Here is a 13,361-nt window from a genome sequence, read left to right as displayed (position 1 = left end):
AGCTGCTCTGCGGCTCTGAGACCTGAAGCTATAGAACATACCTTTTAAAGTGTGTGTTTACAGAGTTTAGATCTGGGTACGTTACAGGATCGGGTGGCTGCATACTGTTCCTGAAACGCTCTAGCGTGAGACGGGGAGCCAGCACCTAAAACCGGCCCCCGTTGGATTGTGCAGTGAGGCCAGGTTTACGTCTGTCCCATGGGTGGTGTAAAACTCAGTGCCTTTAATTTATGTGAGGATTGACTGGGTATCTAACGTTGCTCAGGCTAGGTACTGCCTAACCTAGAGGTAGCTGTTCAAGTAAACGAATGTAATAAAGTGTTAAACAGGAGAGGAGCAGAAGTGTTCCATTTTACCAGGACTAAAGGTGAGAGGGTTGGGAGGACTGTAAATAAGAGGGCCACTTGAGGTGATGACACATATAAAAGAGCCGTGTGTAATTCCAGAAGTGTGGTAGAGGGAAGGGGAAAAACACAGAATGAGCACCTCCTGTGTATAGAGGCACAATGTACACATTTACACGTGGCCGTTCAATCCTCAACGATGACTGTTTTTCTTTTTAAAGCTGGGCGCACAGGCGTGCTCTTTTCATATATATAAGGGCACTGTGCTTTGGCGGCCTCTTCAGTAAGAGGTTGAACTAGCCTGGCTCAGCTGGTGTGGCCCCAAAGCAAGCGGAAGTAAACTGGCAGAGCAGGCAACCACCCGGTCAGCTCTGCGAGTGCCAGTGTATGTCCCCCGTCTCCACCAGTCCCCATCAGTATTAGCTGGCATGTGGAATTCTGCTGAGTGAGCACCATTACTAGGGCTCAGTAAGAAGGTAAGTAAGCCGAGGGTTTTAGAAAAATACAAAATTTTAATCTTTACATATGATACAATCATGTCAAGGTCCATAACTTAAAAAAAAATTCTTTTAATTGATTTAAATCTGCAGAGCAGAACAAGTCTTAGCCTACATGTACCTGATTAAAAAAAAAAAAAAATCTTCCTCTGTGCACTTTTTCCTTCAGCCTGAGGCTCTTTCCTGATCTCACAGATAGAAGCTGATCAGCTTCCCTCTGGGAATAACAACTTGAAAGCTAACCCACCCAGTTCCTGCCACTGGTAAGCAGAAGTTCATTTTTCCCTTCTCTGTCACTGAGGATACTGCAGCCTCAGGCCCAACACCCAAGTCCAGGCATCTGCAGGCAGGAGCTGATATGCTAATAAATCCTTGGGATTTATCTCCCACATGACCTTCTCCAACCAGCTGGCCCACATTTTGGAATGTGGCTCTGTAAGGCACCAAGTGATTTTAAGAATTGGCTCTGTCTCTGATTTAAGGCCTCCCTTTTACACACCACTTGTGCTCGTGGCTGCTGGTGCTAGCCTGCCCCTCCAACCCGTTACGTCCTGGACAGTGTGCTGACAGGCCCCAGGATCCTATTAGTGGAAGGAAGGCAGCTTTGGAAGTTTTCTTCTAGCCCTCAAGGCAGGAAATAGTTAATTCTCTGGGAAATAGATTTGCATCCCTGAGAAGAGAAGAGTTGTTCCTCCTTGGGGACGTACACCATCATCTTGGCGACTTCATCTAGTGCCTCTTCCGTATACAGGAGCTCCTGGCTCAGGAAAGCATCACGTGCACACAGCCTCACGTGACGGTACTCCAGTGGCAGGAAGGGGATGAAGAAGTCAATCAGGTTTTCCTTCACAAGACAGCTGTGTCCAAAGCCACTGTCTAAAATCAAGAGCAAAGTTACATGGAGTCTGATTTGGGGCTGAACCCAACTGGAATTGTGAGGTGTCCCCTACCCTTAGGCCTGGGCAAGGTTTGTTCTTATATGCCAACTCCAGGAGGGCTGTCTGAACTTTATGTCAAGAACTATGCAACTGTGTCTTCCTTTAGGGAAACAGGGCTGTGATTAACTGGGTGTGTGAGAGGGGGAGAGGGGCTATGCCTGCCAGGTTATGGTTTCGTTGGATGGCAGAAAGCAGAAGGTGGAGTGACCCTACTTATCTGACTGGAGGCTGAGCCACTGAGGCTCTCGCAGTGAGACTTTCTTCCTCAGGGTCTGCATACTCCATAGACCACTGCCTGTGTGGCCACGGGCAACTATTCCCTTACGAAGGACTTTCAGAAAAGGACTTCAGCTTTCTTGGCGCTTTCCTAGTGCCTGCCTGAAGCTGACGACGAGACGGTTATACGGCGCGTCTCATGAGTACACCTTCTAGTACATACACATTACCCCCTCCTCCCCTCTCAACAGAGGCTGCTTTTCTGCAAGGCCGGGAGTCACTTACCTGTGGATTCCACAATCTCAGCCTGGAGTTGGGGCTCCAAGTGCTCCATCCCAATTTCTTCCCGGGACCACCCAGCCTTAAGCAGCTTCAGGACTACCTCATTGATGATGTTGCCCCCAAGGTTACTGAAAGAGACAAGCCCGGTTAACAGATTCTGTTGTTGGTATTTTTAAATTGAAGTAGAGTTGATTTACAATGTTGGGTTAGTTTCAGATGAACAACAAAGTGATTTAGTTTTATATATATATATATATTTTTTTTTTCAGATTATTTTTCATTATAGGTGATTACAATATTGTTGGAAAATTTTCCATTATAGGTGATTATAATATTGTTGGGAATATCGTTCCCTGTATTATACAGTAAATCCTTGTTGCTTATCTATTTTATATAGTGTCTGTAAATCCCGTACCCCTAATTTATCACCCCCCCTTTCCCCTTTGGTAACCAGAACTTTGTTTTCTACGTCTGTGGATCTATTTCTGTTTTGTATATAGATTCATTTGTATTATTTTTTTAGATTCCACATATAAGTGATATCACACGATATTTGTCTTTTTCTGACTTACTTCACTTAGTATGATATTCTCTAGGTCCATCCAGCAAAGGCAATATTTCTTTATTATGGCCGGTTAACATTCCATATGGTGTGTGTGTGTGTATACCACATCTTCTTAAATGAATCGTCTGTTGATAGGCATTTGGGCTGTTTCCATGTCTTGGCTATCGTAGAGTGCTGCTATGAACACTGGGGTGCATGTATCTTTTCAAATTAGAATTCTTATCATTTCTGGATATATGCTTAGGAGTGGGATTGCTCGATTACATGGTAGCTCTATTTTTAGTTTTCTGAGGAACCTCAACACTGGTTTCCATAGTGGCTGCACAAATTTACATTCCCACCAACAGTGTAGGAAGGTTCCCTTTTCTCTACACCCTCTCCAGTATTTGTAGACTTTTAGATGATAGCCATTCTGACCAGTGTGAGGTGACACCTCATTGTGGTTTTTTTAAAAAAAATTTATTTAATTAAATAATTTATTTTTGGCTGCGTTGGTTCTTTGTTGCTGCAGGCGGGCTTTCTCTAGTTGCGGCGAGCAGGGGCTACTCTTCATTGTGGTGCACAGGCTTCTCATTGCAGTGGCTTCTCTTGTTGTGGAGCATGGGCTCTAGGGCCGCGGGCTGATCAGTAGCTGTGGCTTGCAGGCTCTGGAGCGCAGGCTCAGTAGTTGTGGCTCACGGGCCTAGTTGCTCCGCAGCATGTGGGATCTTCCCTGACCAGGGATCGAACCCGTGTCCCCTGCATTGGCAGGCAGATTCTTAACCACTGTGCCACCTCATTGCTTGGGTACTATGAGGGACCAGGGAAGTCCCCTCATTGTGGTTATGATTTGCATTTCTCTAATAATTAGCGATGTTGAGCATCTTTGGATGTGCCTGTTGGCCACCTGTATGTCTGTCTTTGGAGAAATGTCTATTTAGGTCTTCTGACCATTTTTTGATTTTTTTTTTTTTTGATATTGAGTTGTATGAGCTGTTTGTATCTTTCGGAAATTAAGCCCTTGTTGGTTGCATTACAAATATTTTCTCCCATTCCGTAGCAGGTTGTCTTTTCGTTTTGTTGATGGGTTCCTTTGCTATGCAAAAGCTTTTAAGTTTGATTAGGTCCTATATGTTTATTTTTGCTTCTGTTTCTTTTGCCTTGGGAGACTGATCCAAGAAAATATTGCCACAATTTATGTCAGAAAATGTTTTGCCTATGTTCTCTTCAAGGAGTTTTATGGTGTCATGTCTTAGATTTCATTATTTTTATATTTGGCTTCCAAATGAATAAGCTGACCACCGAAGCCATTGCATGGGTGACTGGAAGAATGGAGGTTGAGGGGCCTGGGCCTCCCCTCCTCCAGGAAATCTTATCGCAACACATCATCCTGCTTTGTCACCCATTCTCCCTGCCTCACTTGCTTGTGACAAACACTGAGACGGTACTAGGTGCAGAGTGCACAAAGATGGTATGATGTAGTTTTTTTCCCTTGACTTCTGTGTGGAAGGAGAGGCACATGTGTGTGTGATTCCAGGACAGTGTGGCAAGGGCTAATGTAGGAGCAACTAGGGCCCAGGGAGAAGACTTCAGAGGGAAGATGAGAATTCTGGGCAAATGTAGACTGAGTAGTGATCATCAGACACAAGGCAGGGAAGGGCACGTGTCCAGGCACGACAGTCAGAGGGCTTGTGGGGTTCAGGGGCTGCAAGTAGCTTGGAGAGGCTGGAGGAGCATAGGCATGAAAGGTAGGCTGAGCCTGGCGTGAGGTCTTTGTGAGCCATGCACTTGGATTTTAGCTTATGGGCCATGGAGAGCTGTTGAAGGGTTTTGAACTTGAGAGTATAGGGTAGTAGGGTAGTCTGATCAACTTTACTTCCTAAGAAAGAAAATCATTCTTGGGCCACAGTGGTTGGATTGAAGAGAAAGCTACTAGTCAGGGAGCTTTTTGCAGTAGTCCATGTTTAGAGGTGATGTACGCAATGGAGAAGGGTTTAGAATTAGTGTAGGAGGCACAATTGACAGGACCTTGTAAGTGATGGATGTGAGAAGTGAGAGAAAGGAGGTCAACAAAGAAATCAAGTGTCTGCCTTGAGTGGCCTGCAGCCCCCTCAGCGAAAGTGGAATATAGGAGAAGGGTGGAAATGCCAGCTTGTATTTACACACGTTTGAGTGTTGTGCACTTGCCTGTGACCTCGCCAGGGGTTGTGATTTCATTGGGCAACTGGAATTGTGGGTCTAAAATACAGGAAAGAGGAGTGAGTTAGAGATGAAGGGGAGAAGAAATCTTAGAGCTGGGAAGGAGGAAGTGGAGGCTGGGACTGGCAGCACGTCGTCCTCCCCACCCCTGATTGATATACTTCTCTCCACCCCACTGCACTCATCTCCCCTCCCAGGCCTTCTGCCAGCTCCTTAAACAAACCGAGCTCTGCCCTGCTTTTTCCTCAGGCCCAGCAGAGTGAGGGAATATAATGAGTGAAGGAAACAGGGAGACAGGTGGCAAGTGAAGGGGTGGGGATCCAGTATTTCCATTCTGTTCTCATCAAGCTCTGACACTCAGGTATGTTAGCTCATTTGTCTTCTCATTTAGCATTTGAGAGTATCCTAGGGGCCAGGCTTGGGACACAGAGGAGGAGCTGGGTGGTTCTCTCCCTGCCTGCCTCCATGGACGGGCAAGGAGAGAGAGGCTGGGGCAGGCATCCTTTCCTGCCAAGTGATCCAATCTTCCTTCTTGTAGGGGCCAGTGTGCCCCTCACGGCTAGATTTGACCTGAGGCCATGAGCCCCCAGCTAGAGAGCCTGGGGGCTCCCTGCTCAAGTTCAGCTGCTCAGCCAGACTTCCCCTGACATCTGCAGCTGGGGAAGCTGCTTATGACGACACTCTTCTACTTCCTGAAGCTGTGGCCCTACTCCTCCTCCTGCAGGAAGGCCTGCCAGGCAGGTTGTCTGTGTACACGCAAGACCACAGTTGCATCAGCTGAGGCAAGACCTGCCCACTGCCAGGGGATTGCCCAATCCTGCATTCCTCACAGGAGGCAAAGGAGGGTTTACCTTTCCATGGGCTGCAGGACAAGCATCCAGGGTGAAAGGGAGAGGAACAGGATTCACTTCCTCAGCCCCAGGGGCACAGACTCCGGTGCCTTCCCCATTTCTACCCAGAAAGCCACCTGAGACTAAGTTTCTTGAGAGCATAAGCTTAGCCTCTTTGTGGTTACCCAGTGCCTAGCACCTATCAGGCACTCAGTATTTATTAAATGTTTGTTTATTGAATAAATGGACATCCCTGCATGTTTGTCTACACTATCCGTCTCCACCTCCCTTCTGAATTTCTCCTCTTGTCCCACAGCCAATGTCTTTCTTCTTCCTCCACGTTACAGGCTTTATCTCACCCACCAATACATAACCTGGGCCCCTTTTCTATTCCAACCCCACCCCTAGTCTTCAGCTCCTCAGGCACCAACAATTACACCTTTAAACAGATGTTGCCTTCCTGGAACACTTCAATTCCCTTGCACATCCTCCCAGGTTGCCTGCTGACTGGGAGGTCTTAAGGGATCAAGGGACAGAAGGCACCTCTAGAGATGAACTCTCTCCCCTGGCTCTGGGACAGGATGACATGAAATCTCACCACAGAGGAAGGAGACTCAAAGGCCTCGCCAGAACTGTGATCACAAAACCCAGCCTTAACTGCTAAGTCTTCCCTGAAGAACAGATACAAACTTGACTCAATCATAATCTCTCTGAACCTTAGTTTCCTAATTTGTAAAATGAGAGACTTGAAGCAGACAATTTAAGAAGCCCTCCTTAGGTCACCTTGGATTCAATGGTCAGTCAACAAATAGACACTTCTGTGAGCACCTGCTATGTGCTGGGGTACAAGGCCTTTGATTCCATGAATAACTGACATTTGTATAGTTCTTTTCATTTTTCAAAGCCCTTTCTATCCATTCTTTTCCTGACAGCAGCCCAAAGAGAACAGGCATTAATTACCCTCTTCACTATACAGCTTCAACGGAAGAGGCCAGTAGCTCTCATCCCCAGAGTTCCACTGTGCCTGTCCTGCCCTGTTGACTCCATTCCCAGAGCCTTCTGTACTGGGTAGAAATGGGCAAAAGCAGTCAATGTTTGTTAGTTTTCTGGTACTTGGCCAGGGCCCCCAAATTCCTCAGGCCCAGATGAAGGACTGGCTGAGTGCTGAGGCAACAACTCTAGCCACAGCCCCGCTCCCCACTACACCCCCTGCTTCAGCTGCCACCTCCTCCTTTCTGCCATCTGACACCACCACTTTGCAGGGGGGCCAGCAAAGCCGCTAGCACTTCACTTCAAATAGCAGGTTTAGGATTTTTTTCAGGATTAAACAACTGGCCTTACACTAGTGATTTGTTTACACCATCAATTTGAATCAGCTGTGCTTTTCTTGCAACTATAAGAGTCCTCACCACACAGGTAAGGTTATCGTAGAAATCGAGTCCAGAGACACCATCTTCCCCCACCTATCACTAGACTAGCTGAAAACTTTGGGGTTTAGAGGTGCTGCTTTCTGGCTGCCCGAGGCAGGGGTGTGAGGTGCTGCACCGCACTGACAGCCTGGCTGGCCCGCGGGCTCCATTTGGTCCACCCAGGCCTGTTGGGGACCACTGGCTCTCGCGGGCCGGGCCCACACCAGGGCCACTGGACCTGGAAGCCATGTCCTCGCCTCTCTCTCACCAGTGTGCATCCTCCTCCCTAAGGGCTCAAAGGCTCCTTCAGGGCCAGTGCAGCCTCTGCATCCCTTATCACACTAGGCCCACAGGGCAGCTTGTCCGCAGTGGCTCTCTTTCTGGCCCTGCCTCCACTCTGCCAATGTCTGCTCATCAGGACCCCGTGGCCTCAGACAGTGCACAGACGCCGGGTCACTAGGGGGAAAGGGCAGGTGGTGGGACAGGGGCACTGCCAGCGGGTCGATGACCAAAATACTACAAATGCAAACATTTGCCTAGACATAGCAGGGTCACCTGGGTCACATTAGGAAATCCTGGCAACAGCAAGGGTGAGGTTTTCCAAGCTGAGAACTGGTGGGGAAGTCAGTGCCCTGGCACCTCGAGCCAAGCTGGGGAAAGGTCGGTCACAGCCACAAGGCAGAAGTGGGCTTGGCCTAGTAGGAGAAAGGAGGAAGGAACCAGGCAGTGGAGGGGGGAAGAAGCCACGCACGAAGTCAAAGGATCCCTGCAATAGAAAGGGCGTTCTGAGGTAGCTGGGCACTAGGCTTCCTTCCGTTCTGAGGGAAGGACTCTGCCTGCAGGAATGGTTCCAGGGGTCCCCTGCCCCCACCCCCTGCCAGGGCTTGGGTGGAGAAGCCTTGGGGAACCAATGTGATTCCTTATTTCGCCTCCTCTGCATTTTGGAGTCCCTACCTAAGTCACTGCAACAGGAAGAGATCTGCACTTCTGGGCTACCTCAGAAGGTGATAAGTAGTATCACCTTCTGGGCTACCTCAGAAGGTGATAAGTAGTATCACAGAGTTTACTGTCCTTGCCTCCTAATTCTGATCACTCAAGTCATATTAGAAAAGCTTTCTCTGCTTTTCTCTTAAAATCACCTTTGGGGGGGTCCCAAAGGCCCTCCTTCGCAATGCACTGTAGTGTCCCGTCAGCCTTACTTATAGACCAGGAAGGACTTGCCACTAACACACCAAAATCCCAACCCAGCGACAGTTTAAACCAGTTCCACCTTGTCTTGTGGGTCCACAATGAAACAAGATCTGCCCTCCACAGCTCACTCCTTCACACACACCAAGCCTGAATGAAAAACCAGATCCCTTACTTCTCCTCACAGGGTGTACCCTAAAGCTGGGGGAAATCCCCTAGCAAGCATGTACTGGCCTGCGGGAGGCGGGTGACCATGGGGAGGAGTGCTTTGGCTTCCACTGAGTGCAAGAAGCTGCATGTGAAGCATTCGAGTTGGGCCAACAGGGACCCAAACTTGACTGCTAACAGACCTTGGGCAGGACTTTCTGTTGGAGCTGCCATAAAAAGATAGGATTGGACAGCTTGATTTCAAAATTAACTTTTTGCAAGCCATTTCTAGAGCCTGTGGCACACAGTAAGAGGGAACTCCTAGTGTGTACATTTCTAACTATATTACAAAGCTTTAGCAGTCAAAGCAGTATGGTATTGGCATATAAACAGACACACAGATAAATGGAACAGAATAGAGCCTGGAAATAAATCCACACATACATGGTTAATTAATTTACAACAGAGGAGCTATGAATATGCAATGGGGAAAGGACAGTCTCTTCAATAAATGGTACCGGGAAGCTACATGCAAAAGAATGAACTCGACCACAAAAAAATGCTGGAACCGACCAAACAAGATATCCTACAACCAAAGACAAAGAAGCAGCCACAATGAGACGGTAGGAGGGGCATAACTCCAATAAAATCAAATCCCATACCCGCTGGGTGGGCAACCCACAAACTAGAAAATAATTCTATCACAGAAGTTCTCCCACAGGATTGAAAGTTCTGAGACTGACGTCAGGCTCCCCAACCTGGGGCTCTGGCAACAGGAGGAGGAACCCCAAAAGAATCTGGCTTTGAAGGCCTGTGGGGTGTGAGCACAGGAATTTCACAGGACTAGGGGAAACAGAAACTCCACTCTTGGAGGGTGTACACAACGTCTCGTGTGCACCAGGACCCAGGGAAAAAAGCAGTGACCTCATAAGAGCCTAGACAAGACCCACTTGCTGGTACTGGAGGCTCTCCTGTGGAGGCAGGGGGCAGCTGTGGCTCATTGTGGAGACAAAGACAATGGTGGCGGTAGTTCTGGGGAGTGCTCATTGGCATGAGCCCTGCTAGAGGCTGCTATTTTCTCACCAAGACCTGGTCCCACAACAGCCTTCAGGCTCCAGTGCTGGGACCTCAGGCCGAACAGGGCAGGAACACAGCCACAGCCCTCAGCAGACAGGGTCCTTAAAGTCTTCCTGAGCATACACCTACCTGCTAAACACACCCCTTGACATGGCCCTGCCCACCAGAGGGACAAGACCCAGCTCAACTGCAATCACAGAAAGTTATACAAAATGAAAAGGCAGAGGAATGTGTCCCAGATGAAGAAACAAGATAAAACCCCAGAAGAACAACTAAATGAAGTGGAGATAGGCAATCTACCTGAAAAAGAATTCAAAGTAATGACAGTAAAGATGATCCAAGATCTCGGAAAAAGAATGGAAGCACAGATCTAGAAGATAAATGTTTAACAAAGACCTAGAAGAACTAAAGAATAAGCAGACAGAGATGAACAATACAATAACTGAAATACAAAATACACTAGAAGGAATCAATAGCAGAATAACTGAGGCAGAAGAACAGATAAGTGAGCTGGAAGACAGAATGGTAGGAATCACTGCCATGGAACAGAATAAAGAAAAAAGAATGAAAAGAAAAGAAGACAGTCTAGGAGACCTCTGGGACAACATTAAATGCAACAACATTCGCATTATAGGAGTCCCAGAAGGAGAAGAGAGAGAGGACCTGAGAAAATATTTGAAGAGATAATAGCTGAAAAATTCCCTAACATGGGAAAGAAAACAGTCACCCAAGTCCAGGAAGCACAGAGAGTCCCAGGCAGTTTAAGTGCAAGGAGGAACATGCTGAGACACACAGTAATCAAACTGACAAAAATTAAAGACAAAGAAAAAATACTAAAAGCAACAAGAGAAAAGCAACAAATGACACATGAGGGAATTCCCATAAGGTTATTAGCTGATTTCTCAGCAGAAACTCTGCAGGCCAGAAGGGAGTGGCATGATATATTTAAAGTGAAGAAAGGGAAGAACCTAAAACCAAGAATACTCTACCCAGCAAGGCTCTCATTCAGATTCAATAGAGAAATCAAAAGTTTTACAGACGAGCAAAAGCTAAGAGAATTCAGCACCACCAGACCAGCTTCGCGGCTTCTCTGGGCAGAAAAGAAAAGGCCACAACTAGAAACAAGAAAATTGTGAATGGAAAAGCTGACTGGTGAAAGCGAACATACAGTAAAGGTAGGAAATCACCCACACACAAATATGATATCGAAACCAGCAATCATGAGAAAAGGTGAGTACAAATGCAGGATATTGGAAATGCATTTGAAATTAAAAGACCAGCAACTTAAAACAATCTTGTTTATATACAGACTGTTATATCAAAACCTCATGGTAACCGCAAACTGAAAATCTACAATACATACACACACAAAAGAAAAAGGAATCCAAAAACAACACTAATGTTAGTCATCAAATCACAAGAGAAGAGAACAAAAGAGGAAACGAAAGAAAAAAGACCTACAAAACGAATCCAGAACAATTAACAAAATGGCAATAAGAACATACATATCAATAATTACCATAGTACTTCCCTGGTGGCAAAGTGGTTAAGAATCCGCCTGCCAATGCAGGGGACATGGGTTCGAACCCTGGTCTGGGAAGATCCCACACGCCATGGAGCAACTAAGCCTGTGTGCCACAACTACTGAGCCTGTGCTCTAGAGCCTGTGAGCCACAACTACGGAGTCCACGTGCTACAACTACTGAAGCCTGTGCGCCTAGAGCCTGTGCTCCACAACAAGAGAAGCCACCACAATGAGAAGCCTGTGCACCGCAATGAAGAGTAGCCCCCACTCGCCGCAGCTAGAGAAAGCCTGAACACAGCAATGAAAACCCAACATAGCCAAAAATAAATAAATTTATTAAAAAAGATTACCTTAAATGTAAATGGATTAAATGCTTCAACCAAAGGACACAGACTGGCTGAATGGATACAAAAACAAGACCTGTATATACGCTGTCTATAAGAGACCCACTTCAGACCTAGAGACACATGCAGACTGAAAGTGACGGGATGGAAGAAGGTATTTCATGCAAATGTAAATCAAAAGAAAGCTGGAGGAGCAATACTCATATCAGATAAAATAGATTTTAAAATAAAGAATGTTACAAGAGACAAGGAAGGACACTGCATAATGATCAAGGGATCAATCCAAGAAGAAGATACAACAATTATAAATATATATGCAACTAACATAGGAGCACCTCAATATATAAAGCAAATACTAAGAGCCATAAGAGGAGAAACTGACAGTAACACAAGAAGAGTGGGGGACTCTAACACCCCATTTTCATCAATGGACAGATCATCCAGACAGAAGATCAATAAAGAAACATAGGCCTTAAGTGATACATTAGACCAGATGGACTTACTCGATATTTACAGAGCAATCCATCCAAAAGCAGCAGAATACACATTTTTCTCAAGTGCACATGGAACATTCTCCAGGATCACATGTTGGGCCACAAAGCAACCCTCGGTAAATTTAAGAAAACAAATAATATCAAGCATCTTTTCCAACCACAACACTGAGAACTCAACTACAAGAAAAAAACTAAAAACACAAACACGTGGAGGCCAAACAGTATGCTACTAAACAACCAGTGGATCACTGAAGAAATCAAAGAGGAAATAAAAAAATACTTTGAGAAAAATGAAAATTAAAGCACGATGATCCAAAACCTAGGGGATGCAGAAAAAGCAGTTCTAAGAGGGAAGTTTATAGCAATACAATCTTCCCTCAGGAAACAAGAAAAATCTCAAACAACCTAACTTTATTCCTAAAGCACTAGAGAAAGAAGAACAAAACCCAAAGTTAGTAGAACAAAATAAATCATAAAGATCAGAGCAGAAGTAAATGAAATAAAGACGAAGAAAATAGAAAAGATCGATGAAACTAAAAGCTGGTTCTTTGAAAAGATAAACAAAATTGATAAACCTTTAGCTAGACTCATCAAGAAAAAAAGGGAGAGGGCTCAAATCAATGAAATTAGAAATTAAAAAGAGAAGTTACAACAGACAACACAGAAATACAAAGGATCATAAGAAACTACTACAATTAACTATATACCAATAAAATGGACAACCTAGAAGAAATAGACAAATTCTTAGAAAGGTACAATTTCCCAAGACTGACCCAGTAAGAAACAGAAAATATGAACAGACCAATCACAAGTACTGAAATTGAAACTGTGATTAAAAAACTCCCAACAAACAAAAGTCCAAAACCAGATGGCTTCACAGACGATTCTATCAAACATTTAGAGAAGAGTTAACACCTATCTTTCTGAAACTATTCCAAAACAATTGCAGAGGAAGGAACACTCCTAAATTCATTCTGAGGCCCCATCACTCTGATAGCACAACCAGACAAAGATACCACAAAAGAAGAAAATTACAGGCCAATATCACTGTTGAACATAGACACAAAAATCCTCAACAAAATACTAGTAAACCGAACCCAACTGTATATTAAGAGGATCATATACCATGATCAAGTGGGATTTATCCCAGGTATGCAAGGATTTTTCAATATCTGCAAATCAAAACATTCTTCAACAAATTGAATTATAAAAACCATATGATCATCTCAGAGATGGCAGAGTAGTACGTGCGCTCACTCCCTCTTGCAAGAGCACCAGAATCACAACTAAATGCTGAACAATCATCGACAGGAAGACACTGGAACTC

The 13,361-nt window shown here is 45.5% G+C and overlaps 1 protein-coding gene across 4 annotated transcripts in view; it reads right to left on the bottom strand.

Annotated features, from left to right (window-relative positions):
* Positions 1-13,361, bottom strand: part of TOR3A (torsin family 3 member A) — a 28,647-nt gene that overhangs the window by 1,449 nt on the left and 13,837 nt on the right. The window contains exons 5-6 of one of the 4 annotated variants that reach the window (XM_007188268.2): positions 2,281-2,405; positions 1,549-1,717 (exon numbers count right to left, since the gene is read on the bottom strand). In XM_007188268.2, the coding sequence (XP_007188330.2) occupies positions 1,549-1,717; positions 2,281-2,405 (294 nt within the window). Of the gene's footprint in view, positions 1-45; positions 1,718-2,280; positions 2,406-13,361 lie in introns of those variants that run through there. The other 3 variants (XM_057540962.1, XM_057540955.1, XM_057540966.1) reach the window with 3 other exon arrangements.

The sequence above is a fragment of the Balaenoptera acutorostrata genome, chromosome 1 (assembly GCF_949987535.1).
Source record: "Balaenoptera acutorostrata chromosome 1, mBalAcu1.1, whole genome shotgun sequence".
NCBI classification, from domain to species: domain Eukaryota; kingdom Metazoa; phylum Chordata; class Mammalia; order Artiodactyla; family Balaenopteridae; genus Balaenoptera; species Balaenoptera acutorostrata.
This window is presented reverse-complemented; position numbering and strand designations above follow the sequence as displayed.